This window comes from Anas platyrhynchos, chromosome 2 (assembly GCF_047663525.1).
Source record: "Anas platyrhynchos isolate ZD024472 breed Pekin duck chromosome 2, IASCAAS_PekinDuck_T2T, whole genome shotgun sequence".
Lineage (NCBI taxonomy): Eukaryota > Metazoa > Chordata > Aves > Anseriformes > Anatidae > Anas > Anas platyrhynchos.
Genome location: NC_092588.1, coordinates 7,343,042 through 7,361,162, shown reverse-complemented (window position 1 = coordinate 7,361,162; position 18,121 = coordinate 7,343,042). Strand labels below are relative to the sequence as shown.

General features: G+C 37.4%; 1 protein-coding gene across 3 annotated transcripts in view; it reads right to left on the bottom strand.

Moving 5' to 3' along the window:
• Positions 1-9,344: 9,344 nt before the first annotated feature.
• Positions 9,345-18,121, bottom strand: part of ZFAT (zinc finger and AT-hook domain containing) — a 92,850-nt gene continuing 84,073 nt past the window's right edge. For 2 of the 3 annotated variants that reach the window (XM_072034287.1, XM_072034288.1), the window contains exon 16: positions 9,345-10,556. In XM_072034287.1, the coding sequence (XP_071890388.1) occupies positions 10,317-10,556 (240 nt within the window). In that variant the 3' untranslated portion in view covers positions 9,345-10,316. The remainder of the gene's footprint in view (positions 10,557-18,121) is intronic. The other variant, XM_038174961.2, reaches the window with a different exon arrangement.

Below are 18,121 nucleotides of genomic sequence, written 5' to 3'. Positions count from 1 at the left end.
GCCAGAGTCCTCCAGTCACCCGGTGTGCCAGGAGTGCAGGAATTACTGCCCAGCTCCCACCTGAAGGCATGGAGCCGTTGAGCACTCAATTAGCGGCGATGAGCTCCTAAGTTCCTTGGCATTGGAGAATTAGTCCTGTTGTTCAGGTGCTGATGCCTTAAAATCTCTAGCTATGCATAGCTAATTTTGTTTTTAACCACTCTAGCTGTTCCTCGCCATCTCTTAAGCCTCCCGAGGAGCAGTATAACCCCATTGGTTCCCATTTCCATGATACATGTTCCTAACACGTGCAATTACCACATCCATAATTGCCAGTGCACATAGGCTCAATTATTAGTTTCTAAATCAGGTATTTAACTAGTCCTTTTAAATCACCAGGAGGGTGATTTAAGCACAATTTCGTATACCCTTGTGGTGTCAGCCTTAGTGAAATGGTTTGAGCACGCAGTAAATCACCCAGTATCTAAGTCTTAGCACCTTCTGTTTTATAAGCAGGATCTATCGTCTCAGAACAAGTGAAGTCCTTCAATACAGAGAATCCTTTCCCATTTCTGAGTATCTGGATAAAGCTGTCTTGAACAAAGGTTGAAGAGCAGACCAACATATTCAGCATAACAAAAGAGCATCAAGAGCTCTGAGCACATAGCGAAAGCGGTAAGCACGTTCTGCACAAGGGAGTAAGAACAAACGTCCAGTTCGGATGGATCTTGGCTCAAGGAGGAAATATGCAATTACATGACAATCTGGCTTTACTCTGAGCTCTGATATAGGACATTCTGACATCTAGTGTAGAAGCCTTACTGATGCCTCGCAGCACTCAACGCCCTCAAGTCTTTCAGGAACAACTTAAGCATAAAGTACCAGCACTAACAGCTAATGAATGGGGCTGCGAAAAGACAGAATAAAGTAAAAAGCAAACCTTGTAGCTTAAGACAAAACACTTTGATTCCTTTGAAGAATGGGCATGGGGACAGGTGTTTGGTGGCTTACCCATAGGATAGTGTAAATACAGAATTTTGCTGCTAAACACATAACTCTTTTTAAAAGAAAGACTTGCTTTTCCTTCTTGTGATGCTACAAGTCTGGGCTTTTTGAAAGCATTGTGTCTTTTATATGTGGCTTTGCAGGCTGTGTTCATGCTTACCTTGGTGTTACACTCCTGTCTTGGTATCTGCTAAGCTAGACTGTAGCCTCCAGTGGCAAGCCAAAAAAAAAAAAAAAAAAGTAAAATTAGCCAATAGCGTATCTTGCTTAGTATGCAGTATCAGGAATAGATTTCACCCTGCCTCATTTTTTTAACATATGGCTAAACAAACACTAAGTTTTCTCAGAAGTGACATCTTGTATCTTTGTAGTTTAATGTACTGCAGGGAAAGCTGGAAGTTCTGCTGCAGCTTCAGGAAAAAGCAATATAAAATACAGTACTAGACTAAACACCAAAAGCATAACACAATCACTATGGCAGTCCCTCTGTTATTTACTTTCTGCTAAAAGTCCATATGCATTTAAATTTATTGTCAGCTAGCATTTTTTTTATTTTTTATTTTTTCCCATTCTGATCCAGGCAAATTAAAGCACTGAGACTGATTAATGTACATTATCTACAGCTTTGTCCATGTTTTTTGTTTGTTTGGTTTTGCTTTTGTTTTCTGGTTTATTTTTTTAATCACGTCTTAAGAAAGAGAGCTATCGTGGATCGCATTCCTAATGTAGATGCTGTTAAGTCAGCATAAGTCATTTTGCCAGGAAAAAAGAAATATATTATTCAGGCAGATGGGAAAAGAACTTTTTCAGCATAAAAATTATTTTAAGTAATACAGAACTCTGAAACATTTTACCATGGCACTCCCACCCTTAGTTATATAGTGCAGAGTTTCTCCTGTCCCCATTGCACTTTTTCCACAGCTAACCATAGGGGTTGGTAGAAGTGAAGTCCACAGACGCTCACAATTATCAGCCTCCTTGAGGCTGCCCAATAGCTCTGTGAGCAGAGGGATGAGGCGAAACCCTCAAGTATGACCCAAGGAGAGGGTATGGGGTTAGATTAATGCTCCTGTTTCCTTGGAGATGAGAGAGCTCCTAGGAAAGCACCTCTGGTGCTGAAGTAGCCTCCAGCAAATGGAAGAGAGCAGCACCCAAGGCCCATGCTGTCTTGAACACCACTAAAAGTGAAGCTCAAAAGTGAACCTTGTGTAGTGCCTCAGGAAGTCAGTGTGGATGTTTCAAGTGTTACCGTCCCCCAGCCTCTCCTGACCTCACAGAACAGCACAGCTAAGACAGCAGAACATACAAGGTGTAGGAGCAAGTTCTTGCACCATGGTAGTGCCCAGAAGTTCAACTCAACACCCAAGGTGCTGGAAGCATCAAAGAGGAAAGGAAAGCTCCAGAGGGACTGAACTCTAAGCAGACATGGCTCCACATGCAATTCATTGTTTAAAGGTTTCAGATGTGACCTGAATCCGAATAACTAAAACCAAATTTTAAATAGAACATCACTGTCTTGGCTACCTTTATGGCAAGGGAAGGGAGGATGCTTTAGCTGGATAAACTAACTGAGCTTTGATCAAGGGATAAGACATGTACCAAATAATCAAAAAAAAAAAAAAATCCAGAGTTAAAGATAGAGGATTGATCATGCAGGCTTTTTTACATCAGAAGATTAGAATTTGCTAGTATTTCTGAACATCCATCATGTCAGAAGTGGAGGACTTGTTAGTGTTAGGTCAGAGGTTGGACTAGGTGATCTTGGAGGTCTCATCCAACCTAGATGATTCTGTGATTCTGTTCTTTACTTCTCTTGAGCCACGAACAGGCACCTGTTGTGATGAAACAACACAAGCCACAAATTGAAATCAGCAATGATTTCATTTTCCCCTTGAAATTCAGGTGTGTATTGCAAGTCCTGAGCTTGTTTCGTGATGAAAACTGACATGATGACAACAAATTTAATTTTTTGATTTGACTTCCATTCTTTCTCCAGTCTGAAAGAGTAAAATTGCCCTGGGGTTATTTACCTCCCACTCAGACTCCAGTTACACCAGTGAACTCTTATCAGCAAAATGTTCTCTTATTTATTTTTCCCTAAATTCTAATTCTGGCAGCTTGGGTTGGTTGGTCCTAACACAAAACATCTCTTTACAGGGGGGTAGCTTTCAGACCAAATAAACTAAAAAAACAACTACCTGACACTTGTGTCATCATCAAAATTGCAAATCATATATTCAAAGAAAAGTGTCACAGAACTTGCATCACAACAGCCAGAGAAACTTTCCCACTTACTTACTAATGTATTTTTCAAGTGCTCTGGAGATGACCTAAATTCAGGCCCCACATGGCTGTTAGAAATATTGCTGTTTCAGCAAAAACTGATGTTACTTCATTTCCAATGACATGGTGAATTTTTGACCTGGACCTTTTCTATCAGATCTTGAAACTTATTTAATTACCATTAGATGATCATATCTTGAAACTTATTTAATTACCATTAGATGAAGGGAATACTCAATTACAACCATTTGAAGATGGATTTGAATAAGCTGTGTAGCACCCAAAAAAAGGTCTGTATGTTATTATTAATACCCTATCCAAGCTTTCAGGTCCCAGAAAGTATTTTCAGTCCCAATGATAGCAGAAAACTAAATGCTCTCAAAGCCTAAAAAAAAAGGTGGGGGGAAGTATTTCCAAAACAAATTGTACACATATTGACTAGCTCTGTAATCTATGACAATATTTTGTCCTGTATTTCATTACTAGCCCATAAAGAATATTGAATATTATGATTTAAGCAGCTCCTATAGTTTCAGTGTTGTAGATCTTAAGTAATTCTGTAAAATATATTTACACTACATTTCGTTCTGGGTGCACAACACAAAATGACCCCTTATTTTCCAGAAGATTCCTTGAACTGAAAGAAAAAAAAATATAACGAAGCTTGCTCTATAAATTTGTTTGATTTCATTCCAAATCACTGAAGATCTTTTGATCCTTTCTTATTTTACCTAGGCTGATAAAGTTATTTTCAGCTTTTCAGAAAAATTCACATTGGAAAAATCAAGCCAAACTCTGTGTGATGTTTTGACTCCAGTTTCCCTCTTCATCCACATTTAGCAAAGAGGACTGTAAAATATTTTATAGAGAATAAAAAAACTCATTTATAGCATTGCCAGAACTGTTTATTTTGTGTTTTAATATTTTATTGGTAACCACTACTCATTTCAAGCCCTGCACTGGACATTTCATAAGTGGCATAAGAAAATGGAAGCTGCAATCTTGCTCTTATTTAACAGCCCACCGATGCCCATCCCATCAATTACTTCAGAGTAAGCTCTCTAAAGCATCCTTGTTAGGTGTAGCTCGGAATATAAAACAGGTCATTTTGTTCTCCTTTGTTGTTATTAAACGCCTAGAAATCTGAAGTGTAAGAGAAACCTTTGAGGTCAGCTGCCCTACCCTTCCCACCAGGACCAGTCCCACTGTCTGGCTTTATTTCAAGTCAGGGCAATAATAAAGGAACCCAAGAAGGAACCTCAAGTGTGGAGGAAGGAGCAGCCGAGAGGGGCTGGGCTGGGCTGATCACCCCAGCCCCTGTGTCACAGGAGGAAAGCAGTCGAGTGTGGGATCAATCAGCATACAGGAGAAAGACTCTTTAAATAACTAGGATAACTATTGTCATTGCTTTCCTTCATCCTCACAGATGTGAGCTTACAGATTTAAGATGTATTAGGAACCTGAAACTTCATTTAGAGAGAGGTGAAAGGAAAATACGTAGCTGCTCTAAAGCAGCTCGAATTCTTCATCTGGAGTCCCTGCCTGCAGACAGTGCGGTCAGAGCAGGAATTCACTGCCTTGCTGGAGTTACTTGCAGACCAGATGCTGCCGCAGCAGCAGTGGTTTCCTTCTAGCATTCTTATGTCGAGCTTTTGCTCCCCTGTAACTGAGAGCTGCCTGTACCCCTTGAGAAACACATCGCAGCTGATGGCTTTGTATCAATCTGGCACGGCACTCCCATAAGCATCAACAGGCGCCATGGGCTAAAATCTCTGGCTGGTTAATTGGGTTGGTCATTGGTATCTCTTTCTCAGAAAGAAGCCATTCTGGGACGGCGAGTCTGCGGTGATCTGCTTCATATAGGACTGAGAGGAATTATGTTCACTTACAAGCAGTGCATTTTTATCCCTTTGTGTTTAGCAAGAGAGAAACTGGCATTGCTTTCCTTTTTCTCTGCCTCATCCACCTCGAGGAGTGACTGTGGAGAACATAACAGACTCCAACAGAAGCTTTTGTTAGGAACCTACAACAATGGCTCTGCAATTTGTGCTGCCCTTTGAAATGTGTGGTGCTGCTTGTAATCACTAAAGCCCAACATAGGCAATTTGAGCAGGGACACATGAAAGATCACCTAACCAATTACCTGTACCTTGTGGAATTATTCCCGAGATGAATATGATGCTACATATTCATGTCATAATATCAAGTTTGATGCTCTCAGGATGTGCCAAAATATAACTCTAAGTGAACATGAAAGTCTTCCAGGATGAAAAGTTGTCCTCATTTCAAGGAAGAAAAAAAAGACAAATGCAGTCGCACTGCTATTGATGGAAATGATGTCCGCTAATGATGTGAAAGCTGGAAATGCAAATTGAGAAGCTGTCAAGTCATGTGCGGTACAACTCAGTAACCTCCCTGTGATCAGATTATAAAAGGGAAAGGAACATCTGCAGTTTGTCATGTTAGGAGCAAAGACTGTATTAGCAGCCTTTTAGCAGCATTACCTAAAGAAAGTGCATTTTTGCTAATGATGCCGTCTGCAAACAAACTCATGTATAAAATTTCACATACAGCTCAAACACGCCTACAAAAGGCAGGAACTGTACTGTGGCATCAAAAAAAAAAACATAAACCAAAGAAAAACAATCTCTGTAATTTTGTGTACAGCATCTGCTTCACTCTACTCTACTACATGCACTCTGATAGCAACCATCGTTATTCTCACATCAAAAGAACAGCAAAATAAAAATCAATATTCTTTCCAATTACTACTAGTTGCAGAGGTCTCAGTTGAACATCACTATTCTTACAGAAATAAAACCCCACATTTAGGCAGGGCTCGCTGTCTTTCAAGGCATGAGTGGTTGACATCCCTACCTCCATGAATTAGGTGCAACTTTGAGAAAAAAGTTCTCCTGAAGCGAGACTTGGGTGTTCGGTATGCTTTTATCCCTAGAGTTTGATGTTCAGAAGGGCCAAGTACTTAAAACTTCCTCCTGGGTCTATTTCCACATCTCCGTGGACCTCACTGAAGCTTCAACAAGCTGGTGCAGCAAATGACAAAACTTTTCCATGGGCAGGCACAAAGAGCTCAGGCCAAAAGTCAAATCCTGATTTTGCAGTTGAACACAGCTTCAAAAAGATCCCTTACATAACAAATTCTCTGTCCACTAAGAGTTCATTTCTTTGAAAATTTGAGTATTTTGCAATATTATTTCCTGTACTTTCTTCCTTTCTCTACTGTGGTAACAATACTTGCTTATTCTTGAGATGAAGGTTTGGTTTGTTTGACATTTGTAAATTACACATCCATATGGTGAGCAAATTTATTGCAACGTGAAAGCATTTTCATTTTCATATAGACTAAATTCTATATGGCATTGCCAGGGTACTGTGAGAACTCAAAACTTAATAACTTTAGGAGATTATTCTGAAGAAATTCATTAAAACATTTTGAAAATCTCAAACTTGCAGCAATGTCATTTCTGTAAACTTGTTTAAAAACATGACACAAAAAGCATTTATTTCAAGTACATTTACATGAGGAGTGTTATTCCTTAACATTGTAGGAGCAATTTCCAGGTAAGTGATAAAGATTCAGCAAAAAGCCTGTATTGGTGCAGTTCCATGTAAGCCAGGATGCTACAAAAGCTGGTTAAAAGCTCGATCACTAATATCCAGCAATGGAGCTGGGATCAAGGGGCACCACAACTGACCACAGAAAACAAACCATCTGCCAACGAATGGCAGATCCCATCCTCTTTCTCTACGAAGGAAAGACAAATTAGTCTCTATGGATATAACTAATTAGAAAGGGATGAAAAAGAAAAAACAAAACAAAACAAAAAGACTTGGAACACCCAATTCCCAAGCCTTCTCTTCTGGCTTTTGTCCTTGCAGGGCTCACATTTTTCACATTTTCCCCTCACAGGGGTACAGATGTTATTCCATTCTGTAACACAAGCAGAGATTAGCTTCAAGCATCACCCTTACCTTTCATTAAATAAGACCTCGATGCCACTAAAATTATTTGTAGTTTCCTTCTTCCATTTTTTAAAATCTTTGCACGATTCCAAGACCTATCTCCCCTGTGCTCAACACCTTCCCGGAACCATTTGATGTGTTCTTAGCCCTGCACATCAGTTAGCCCAGTTGCTCGATTTGCGCATGCATAAACTTTCAAAGAGCAATACTTGCTAAGTGTTAGCCTAAAGCTAGGATAACTCCTCAGTTGTCAAAAAGGAAAACCAGAAGACTGCATAGAGTAGCAAATGCTAATAAAAATTAGTAGTGTGGGGAAGAATGTATAATTTTTAGGAGCTACTCAACTAAAAGCCATAACTCCTCGTCTCCCCTGAACAGGAAAGGTCATCTAATCCTCACAAAAGAAACTGGATAAAAGGATTTGAACCTACATTGAAAACAATCTGTGCTGTTTAGGTGATAACAGAAGCAGATCTTGTCATGCAAAAGAGTTAATTCTTACCTTCTTAGTGGTTCCCAGTTCAGACAAAAGACAATTGGAACAGCTGGGGCCTCTCCAAACAAATGACTGGTATGGACAAAGCTCTCTGTTTTCTTCCCTCCAGCAACCTGCTTCTGAAAGATAATTCTTTGGATATTCACTTTGTGAAGTGCAGTGACTTACATTCAAGAAGAATGTAAGTCACTCCTCATAGTATTACCACTGCATATCCTAGAAAGATGAAATCATACTAATTATGGCAACAAGAATTTGTACTCAACACAGTCCAAAATCTTTCCTAATTTAGAATCATAGAATCATCTAGGTTGGAAAAGACCTTCAGAATAATCATGTTCAGCCATCAGCCTGACCTACCATGTCCCATCACTAAACCACGTCCCTTAGTGCCACAATCACACGTCTCTTAAATACCTCCAGGAATGAGGACACCATTTTTCTGGGCACCCTGTTCCAATACTTGGCTGCCCTCTCTCCATGAGGAAATTGTTCCTACACATCATATGTTACTTTTCAATTCAGGTGCTTAAGTTATTTCTAAAACAAAAAGGTTATAGAAAATTAACACAAATATTTATGCTTTAAAGTCAGAATTCGTAAAATTTAGTAAAATGAACTGAAGTTTCTTCCTCTAACACAGCAGGAAGTACGGTACTTCCAGTGCTGTATAACAAAAGCAAGTCAAGCCTTAAATTACAGTAGGTATGCATGGCTATGACTTAGTGGAATTAAAATAAAGAACAAAACAAATTAAAAAACCACCCTAACCCTTCCTCTGGAAATTATTTACTTCAGAATTCTTGGATGATATATAGCAAAATACTTTTCCATTTTCCCCTCACAGTCAGGTAATAATACAATACGTTGCTGAATTGACTCAGAAAGGTTTTATGTTAAGAACACAGCTGTTACTACATACAATCACAACGCTTTTCTGATGCTTTTCCAAATGTAGTTGAATAGCAAATGGTCTATTTTCAATAAATTCTAAGAAAAGCATTTGAGACTGTTTTCTTCTCTTTTAGATATTAGAAAATTGTTATTGCATATCGACACTAAATGTTAAGCAGTAATTACAAAACCAAGTTTCTGTTGCAGATTAATCAAGTTGGTATGTTTGGTGCATTATTCTCTATGTTACAATTATTATTGAACACTTCACGGCTCATTTTATATAAGTTTAGTGAAATCAACACTGATATTTGTGACCAGGCCCAGAGTAAATGGCAAGAAGGTCTCTGTCCTACAAACCAAATGTCCTCGGGACATATAAATTTATTATCACCACAGATAAGGGAGAAACTAACACTAAATGTTTGCACTCTGATTTTGTATAACATTGATAAAGAATGGCAGAATTACAAGAGGTAGGCAACCAACTCACTGCATTTCATCAATGCATTTAAAAGCTTTTCTTCACTTGTCCACTCAAAATGCCCATAAATAAGCTCAGTCACAAAAAATTCCTCCTAGATTTCTTTACACTACTTTCTTGATTAGAAACTACTGAGTGCAGGAATAATTTGTCAGAGCAAATGCAAATGCAAAACAGCATTCTCTACTTAGCTTTGAAAGGGAAGTCAACACTTAAAAGAAAACAAGACAATTTTGTTATTAATTAATAACTTTTATAGCTCAAATTTAAAAATATTAAATCAGAAACAATTCAAGATTCATGGAGAAAAAATCTGGAACTATATACATGCATAATTAAGAATATCTAAATTTTTGTCAATATTAATTTTTGTACAAGTTCTTTCACACAGTCATATTTACAAACATCTGTTTAAAACATATGAACATACATCTTTAATAGAATTTACAAATCATTTGAATATATTTTTTTCTTAAAAACAGAAGACCATTTCACTGAGTTGACAAACATTTGGTTTCATCATATGGTGGGATGGAAAGTTATCATTATCCAATCATTTAAAAAATAATTATGCTATTGGTACCCGAAATTATCATATATGGCTTTAAATATCTCCCAAATGATCAACTCACGAACACAAATGAAACTCTATCTGTGGAATATTTTTAAGTGTTGAGCCTTTCTTTGGGTTAGGTCCACAACTCTGCAAACACATTCTAAGCATATACTCAAAAATAAGAAGTCCTTCTAATTTTACAAAAATAAAAAAATAAAAAAATCCCTGCTTCCAGTTAAGTCAAACACATACTCAGTATCTGTAAGATGGGATGAATGGGAATGAGACATTCTAGCTTCCCATATAGATATATATATTTTTTTTTATTGTGGTGTAACACTTTTGAACAGACAATATTTTGGGATATTTACAGGAATCAAATGACAGATTTCTTAAATAAGGATGAATATTTATTCCTCAAAATATGTACTTTTTCCAGGGGAAAAAAAAATCCAAGGAAGTTTTGTCCATAATGTCTAAATTACTGATGCAGTCCAACCAGATCTAGTAGTATGGTCTCACCTCACACATAATCTGAAAATTTGGCAGTTTGATTGTTTTTGGTATTGTTAGGAAAAGAAATGAAAGTTCTGGCTTTGGCAAATCAGTCAGCTGTCTCCTTTGAACACCATTCTCTAGAGCTCCTGCACAGATTGTTCCACAGTTTGTTCTTCTATGGGCTGCATCGCTTCCTGAACGTAAACTATGAATTCTGAAGCCTCTCCACCCTGTGTATAGACAGTCACTGTCTCAATTCCCTCCACTTCATCTGAAGAGACTACCAGGTGATGCTGTTCAGACAGCTCCACTGAAGCCTGCTGCAGAGTCTCTTGTATCATCAAAGTGTGATTGGCTGACTGCTCCTCTTCTTTTACCTAAGAAGAAATTGAAGAGGTTACAGAAGTTTCACCTTTCCAGTAAATAACTGGTACTGTGATGATTAATGCACACACAGCACAGAAATTAGAAATCAGACAGTTTTGAAAGAAAATATCAGTTTTACACAAAATTTGTAATGATCACTTTGAACAAGTATATAGCCATACAAAATACTGAAAGCAGTAACTCAGAGTCTCATTTACATGCATGGAGAGCTATGAAGCTACAGAAACACAGGACTTTGGGAAAAGCTTTAATCTCTCACCAGTCATTCACTCAAAACCAATCTTATTTAAATAAATCGGAAGTCAAACAGCTCCTCCAGTATCACTGATGTGAGAATATGTCTAAAACCACATGAAAAGACACTTAGAACCCCCGTTTTTTAATTTATTTTAAAGCTTGTTAAACTACAAAATTCATTGTAACACTACTCATTGTAACCTAAACTTAATGGACTTTTATTTAAAAAAAAAAAAAAAAAGTGAAATGCATTAATGAAATACCTCCCTAATACTGGTTTACAAGGCAGCAATTTTTACATGATTGAAAGGATATTTACAGTAGCAACTGAAAATAACAGACTTTTTAATAAACATTTTTCCTGTCAAAAAATGTAATGCAACATATTTTGGTATCAAATTTAAAATAACTATTAGTGAATTATCAGACTACAGTACTCACTAGGATTCAAGAACAGATCTTAATTCTTCACCCCGTCCAGACAACATTTCTGTGCACAGTGCTCCAGGCCAACAACAGCACACTCAAAAACTAAGTCATGTGAGGAAATGCATTCTTACAAATATTAATGATAAAATAAGGTTCTTTTGGGTAAAGAATGGGATTGCTATTTTTACACGTGCAAGAATATGGGAAGGCATTTGTTGAGTGTTTTCAGTACACCACCACTCTCTTTGTTCATTGAAGCTATTTTATTTGCTTGAGCATAAAAGCCGACCCACTTGCATCTGCACCACATGGTTAATCAGATCCTCTCTTCCTTTCCCATTTGGAAAACAGGTAGTTTTTATTAAGGCCTATTTCCCTTTCATTTAGGCTTAGCAAACGTTCTATGAAGTGAGCTTGCAGACATAAATCATATTCATTTCTCACCGTAAGAAAGTAACTTACTGAATTTGCAGGACGTCATATTCTCTACAGAAGTGCTTTATTTCACATCATCCAGTGTATCTATAAATCACCAGCTTACACAAACAACAGGGCACGAAGACAGCATCGGTGGCTCACCGACATACCTTCACAGAAAGCAAACCTCCACAGTACTTCCAATAACCACACAAGGGGTAATATGAGGAGAACAGAGAATCAATAAATTATCGGTTTACTAGATTTCTGTGTAAACCTTGTATTTCAGGGCAGCATATGTTGTGTTCCTGGCAGCACTGAAGTCGTAAGTGATTTTGAAAAAACAGGTCAAACATGGTAGATTCCAAAGCGTGGAAGTCTACTATATTACATAGATTAGTAACTTTAATTTCTATGAAATATTTCTATGTAGTAGATCATTTCTATGTGCTGCTTTCTAAGCAGTATTATTAGAACAATCAAGTCCAAAAAAATACACTGAAGTTCAGTATTGGTGCTTAGAAGGGGTATGGGAACAGTAGGGAAAATTACAGAGAAGTGTCCAAGCACGCATTTGACTCCTTGAAGACTTGGAAGGAGAAAAAGAAGTTCTGCAAGTTTATTTTCTAGGTGCTCTTTTTTTAACTTCATTTTTTTCCCTCCAAGCAAGCATTCCCGTTGCTGTACACTGACTTTCCTTATAACGTTTTTCTTCCACGTTTAAAATATCTGTCAGATCAAGAAGATTACAGAGATGCACAAACCCCATAGGACTCCATATCACTTTGAACTTTCACTCAATTCATCAGGCTATACAAAGCTTTTTCTTGAACAATAACAAGCCTGTTCAGGTGTTAAATTATTCAGAGGTCCCAAAGTCAGTATGTCTGTGGTACATTGATGAAATATAAGTGGATTTTAACTGGCGAAAGATTTAACTTCTAAAGAGAATCTTACCATTGTCATTGACCTTACTGCAACAGCACAGTTGTACCTACTGATGCTGACTCTGGCTTTGTTGCACAGGATTTAGATGATACGGATAAAACTATGGGAAAGGGATAAAGCCCTTTCCATGTTCTGTTTCTTTTACCAAGTGTACCTGAACATTTTAATTTGAAGTTATTTTAAACAGCGCCTGCTGGAATTCAAGCTCAATATCCTACAAAATTGGGCGATGCAGGTTGCTTTGTCTTGACACTAGAAAATTTGCAACCACCCTCTGAAAAACAAATTTCTGTTAACACAAAATATGGGAAGCCCCCAAATTATCCTTTACTAATGGAAGCTTTGAGTTTCTGTTCAAGATGCAACAGGCTAAACCATAAAAAGAAACATAACACACCTTTCTTCTCTTGATGACATACCTTTTAGGATTTTTTTTTTCTTATAGTGGGGGGGAAATTTTGTTAATTCAGGCAGAACTCCCCCTTTTTTAATTGCACCCTCCTCTTTCCTGAGGCTACTTGCTGAAGTGGCAGCTCCTGTTCAAAATGGAAGGATCCATACAAGATCTACTAATATAGGTTACAAAAAGTGGACAGAAGGTTCATCTCTGGTGGATTTAGGTAGGTAGCTGCAGTTAAAAATGTCAGGTAATTATTATCTTACAGTCCTTGATCCTGGGGATCTTCAAACATACACAGATAGGAGTCTTCTAATATCATTTGGCCTTTCAATTATGTCTTGTACAGTAACTCTTGTGTTAGTGCATGATACATAATCCTCTGACAATGTGCCTCAGGCCAGAAAAATTACACTAAATTTACTAAGAGCAGCAAGAATGCACAACACAGTCTGAAAAGAATCTTGTACAGTCTCACTTTAGTCACTTTAAATCAAAACCCATAAATAATTTCAAATATAGTTCTTTGAGTGTACATAAATAATGAACAAAGGAAGATAAATAAAGCACAGTTGACATGAAAATGAAATGAAACCAGAATCTCATTCAATTCAATAGCAGCAATCTAATACTTATTCAGTTTTATATGCTTTTGAAATGAAAATGGCCAATAAAGAAAGTTAATTTAACCTCCCTACCTACCTTTATCGATATGGTTTTATTACCCTTGTCATACAGGGTAAAGAAGACTAATGCCCCTATTTCTAGGGATTCTAGTTTCCAGTACCTTTTTTTTGGACAGCTATCTGTAATCCTTTTAGTTTGACAAATTACCACATTATTTTGGATATTTACATTTCAAATCAGTTCAATGTTTACATGCTTCTGCTTGGTTCCTATTAGATCGTTCCACAGGGAATCATCTCAAAACGCTAATTTACATCCCTCAATTTGATGAAACAGTGGGACAGCTGCCATCAGAATGAATGAAGTTACTACACTCAATTCTTTTTATTGGCATCTCAAATCTTTTGAAGAGTAGCATCCATGACCTCTTTTCTGTTTGAGAGCCAGCTGAAAAGCATCTGGCAGCTTATCCTTTGCTAAAGAATGGCAGCAAGAATCTGAAGCCATACACAGCTGGCATACTAAACCAATTCATTACCTGCATAAATATTTTTTACTGGCTTAATGTGCCTCTCATGAAAGTTAATGGATCCTCTGCCTTCATGTCTTTATAAAAAGCTCAGAATTTCTAAATTATCTAAAGTTCTAAATGCAAATATCTGAGGGCCATCCAAATGACACAAAAAGTGGGTACCTCTTACAGGAACCTCTTCCTCTAAAACCAAGCAAGTCATTTTTATTTTGAGATAAATTAATTTAAGCCATTGAGGAAAATAATGCTTCTTCCCTTCCCTGAAAAGTAGAAAAATGAAATATGTACAGTAAATTGCTGCTAAAGCTACTTCTTTATTCTGGAGCTCATCCTCAGAAATAATGATTATCTTCAATTTTCTTTGAAGTCAGCAGGAGTACCAGAGCCATCGTGTTTAAAACAGCCTTGTTAGGCTTGACCCCAAATCCTCTGCGGAATCTCTCCCTTGATTTCAGACTGAATGCTGCCTTTCAGGTTGCCACGAAGAAAAAAAAAAGTTAATCACACAGATTTTGCAGGAATTCAAAACCTTACACTAGGTTACAGTTGCTTCTATTTATATTGTAAGACACCACAGTAAGAAAATTTACATATTAGCTACACAAAAGCTGAAAAGGAAAAGTGGATATAAGCTTTCTAGATCCCAGTGAGCACCTGGATATGTGATGTGCCTGCTTACATCGCTGCCTACAGGACTCTCTCATTTTGTTTGGTGACGCTTGGTAACTTGAACTCCATCCTTTCTTATTCAAGTTTATGTATAGATATATGAAAAATACACACAGACATGCACAGAAAAACGCTGTAATTTGATCACATGAATCTCTATAGAGAGCTACAAAACAAAGACAAGCTGGCACACCATAGTTTCAGAACAATAGGAGAATTCAATATGCAAGACTCGCTTTGCATAAAATAAAAAAATGCAAAGTGGCAAACAAATCTTCCTACTGGTGATTTTTAAGAATCTTTAGCCACTGGCTGGTCGAATACACCCTGACAGAGGGGCTGTGACTGGCTGTGTCCCCTGTCTGGCAGAACTCTGTATCATTATAGATTTCCTTCTGAGGAAATAAGGCAACATTGCCACCATTTCAAGAGCTCTAACAGAGGGCAGTAATGTTGACAGGAGATTTTATCTGGATGTTATACAGGTGACAAGAACTCCACAGAAGCTAAGAAAGCAGGGACATCCTTCCCAAATAAAACTTCCCCTTACTGGCACCATCAAGTTAAACAATAAAGTGCTCTATGTTCTAAAAGAACATCGGTCTTGATTATCAACCCATAGAGAACTGCACGTACTGGCAAATTTTCTGGACGAACCCAGCATCAAGTAGGCACAAATCAGAGCCAGGTTAAAATACAAAGAGTGTTGCTGAGGTACAATATGCAAGAGCCCTTGACATGACAGCCATGCTAATATTATTAGGTGCTTATTTTTGAAGGTGTGTTATACTATAAAATTCTGTTCTGTGATCATCTTCAAGCTGATGTGTAATCTTTGCTGTGTGTTGCTTCTGCTGTCACTTTGAAGAAAGTGGCTGTTGCCATGGTAGGGTTTTACCAGAGCCTGAAGAGATCACAGAATAAAATGATGAAAGGAACTAAAATAAAGGGTGAAATGCATGAAATTCCAGTGTTTTCCTAAGCTTGATAAAGATCTGCTTGGTTAGTGAAAGAGTTGATATATTTATTCTGCAGAGCAAGTTATTTAGAAGTCCAGGTTGAAAACAGGTTACCATGCTTTTCAGGAATACACTTCATCCTAATCCTGCAACTCGAAGCTACAGAGACAGTAAGGTCAGTGTTGTTTTTGAATGGGAGAAAACAAGAAAGCGTTCAACAGCCAATTGCTCTTCTTTATTGGTAATATTAGTGTAGTGTTTTAGACCAGGACTTGGACTGTATCAGGTGTTCTACCTGAAAAAAGGTATTTTGTGCCCCAAAGGACTTATATTTTCAATATAAAACATGAGACAGTAAGCAGATGCAGAAGAAGGGAAATGGGTGAGTACAATATGAGGCAGCAATACCTTTGTGTAACAAGCAGCAGTATCAACAGACCAGTTGCCTAACTAGAGATAATTGGCGTCATCGTATTTCTGAAGACTAATTGAGAGAAGACAATGAGGTACAAATTGTTCTTCATTAAATATCCACATAACTAAGCACAATATGAAAGAAGGCGTTAAGAAACTTGTTTGGAAAAAATAATGAGCAATTAAATCTTCATGGACTGATCAAAGGTGAGAGTCAAAATCTCAACAGCTAACGAGAGACAGGACACTAGGTCGGAAAGGAGTACAAAGTCTTGGAAATGAAAATAAGGCTTTGTTGGATGTGGCAAAAAAGAAAGGAAGATCACGTGGACATCCTGTAAGACAGGCAGACTAGAGAGAAGTAATATTTAAATTGTTCTGAGTGTATACAAAGGGGCAAAGCAGCACCTGTGAATGTCAGAAAGAAAGAATATCAAAGTAACTGTAGCATAAAATAATGACAGCTTGGTCAGCCATTTTAGCAGAGCGAATAAAATGAGAACCCAAATAAAAATGAGCATGCACAACAAGTCAGCACCATTTAGCCCATCACCTGGATGCCCGAGCATCCTACCTGAAGAGGACACTAGCTTTCTGGCTTGATAAAAGGAAGGACTTACATCCCATCGGATTGAACTAGAGTCAATTAATAATGACCAGTTGTGCAGAAAGACTGGTATAATCACCTTAGTGACTAATAATATTAATTAGTGATTAATGCAATCACCTTAGTGATCATCAGAGTGAGCTTGAAGTGATTCCTCTACAGCCACAGGAAACAATTAGGTGATAGATGCAATCTCTAGACTGTGTAGAGTAGCCATGTAGTTTTGCAAAATGTCCACACAGACAAAGATCCTGCAAGTCAAACGTGTGCTGTATATTACTTAGGACATGAAGCCCTAAGTTTTTGACTAAAGCTTTTACATGCCAATGTGCTACAAAGAAAAGAGGCAGAAACAATTCTGTTAGTAGTGGCCACCCAGGTATATTATTGAGAAGAATAAGAAAATAAGGAAAAGTAGAGGGATTTGAGGTGGTGATCAATACCTTTGTCATAGGTTTGTTGGATTTTTTCAGGGGTGTTTTGTTTGTTGTTGTTTTTGTTTTGTTTGGTTTGGTTGGTTTCCTCTCTGAGAGAACAAAGTGTGCTGCTCTGCTCTAGCTGTTTTGTTTCTATATATCAGACAGGCAGGATTTGTTCTGAATGAAGATGGATCTCCATAGATTGTTCAGACAGGAAAAATAATATTGAAAACAAGATTTAAAGCTTTAAACTCTTATTTGTTGATAAGTTTCTTAAACCAGGACAATAACCTCTGCTCTAGTAGGACATACAAAATATATTGTGGGTCTAAAACCAGCAAATTAGCAGAACACTTGTTTAACCATATCTATGTGAAAATAGTTCAAAACATAGATAACACACAACTAAATTTAAATGGTATACTTTGAGACTATTTGCTGTTCTGCTCAATAAACAGGCAAAAAGAAAAAAAATAAATTTGGACAAAGAACCCTACATAGAACCCTCTGTTTTAAAGAGGTTTGGTAAAAATAATATACCCTGCAGTTAAGCAAAATAAATGAATTAAAACAAAACGTATCTTGTTACTATTACACATTTCTGCTAACAAGCACTGGAAATGGACAAGCAACAACTCTAACAAAAAATAGAGATGCTGGACACTGTCCAAAAAGGAACAACTCTCTGATGTTGCTGTCAAGACAGAGTGATTCGAGAAACAAGCATTCAAAGACATTCATATTATGAAACCGAGAAAATGCACCTTGAATCTTGTCTCTCCAGAGAATAATTTACAGTTTGTTCTGCAAAAATAACAAGAGTGCTCATTTCTGAGGGAAATGTTTCTTCAAAAGAAGCTCAGTGTTTAAAACAAACAAATGCTTAGCTTATCGTAGAAT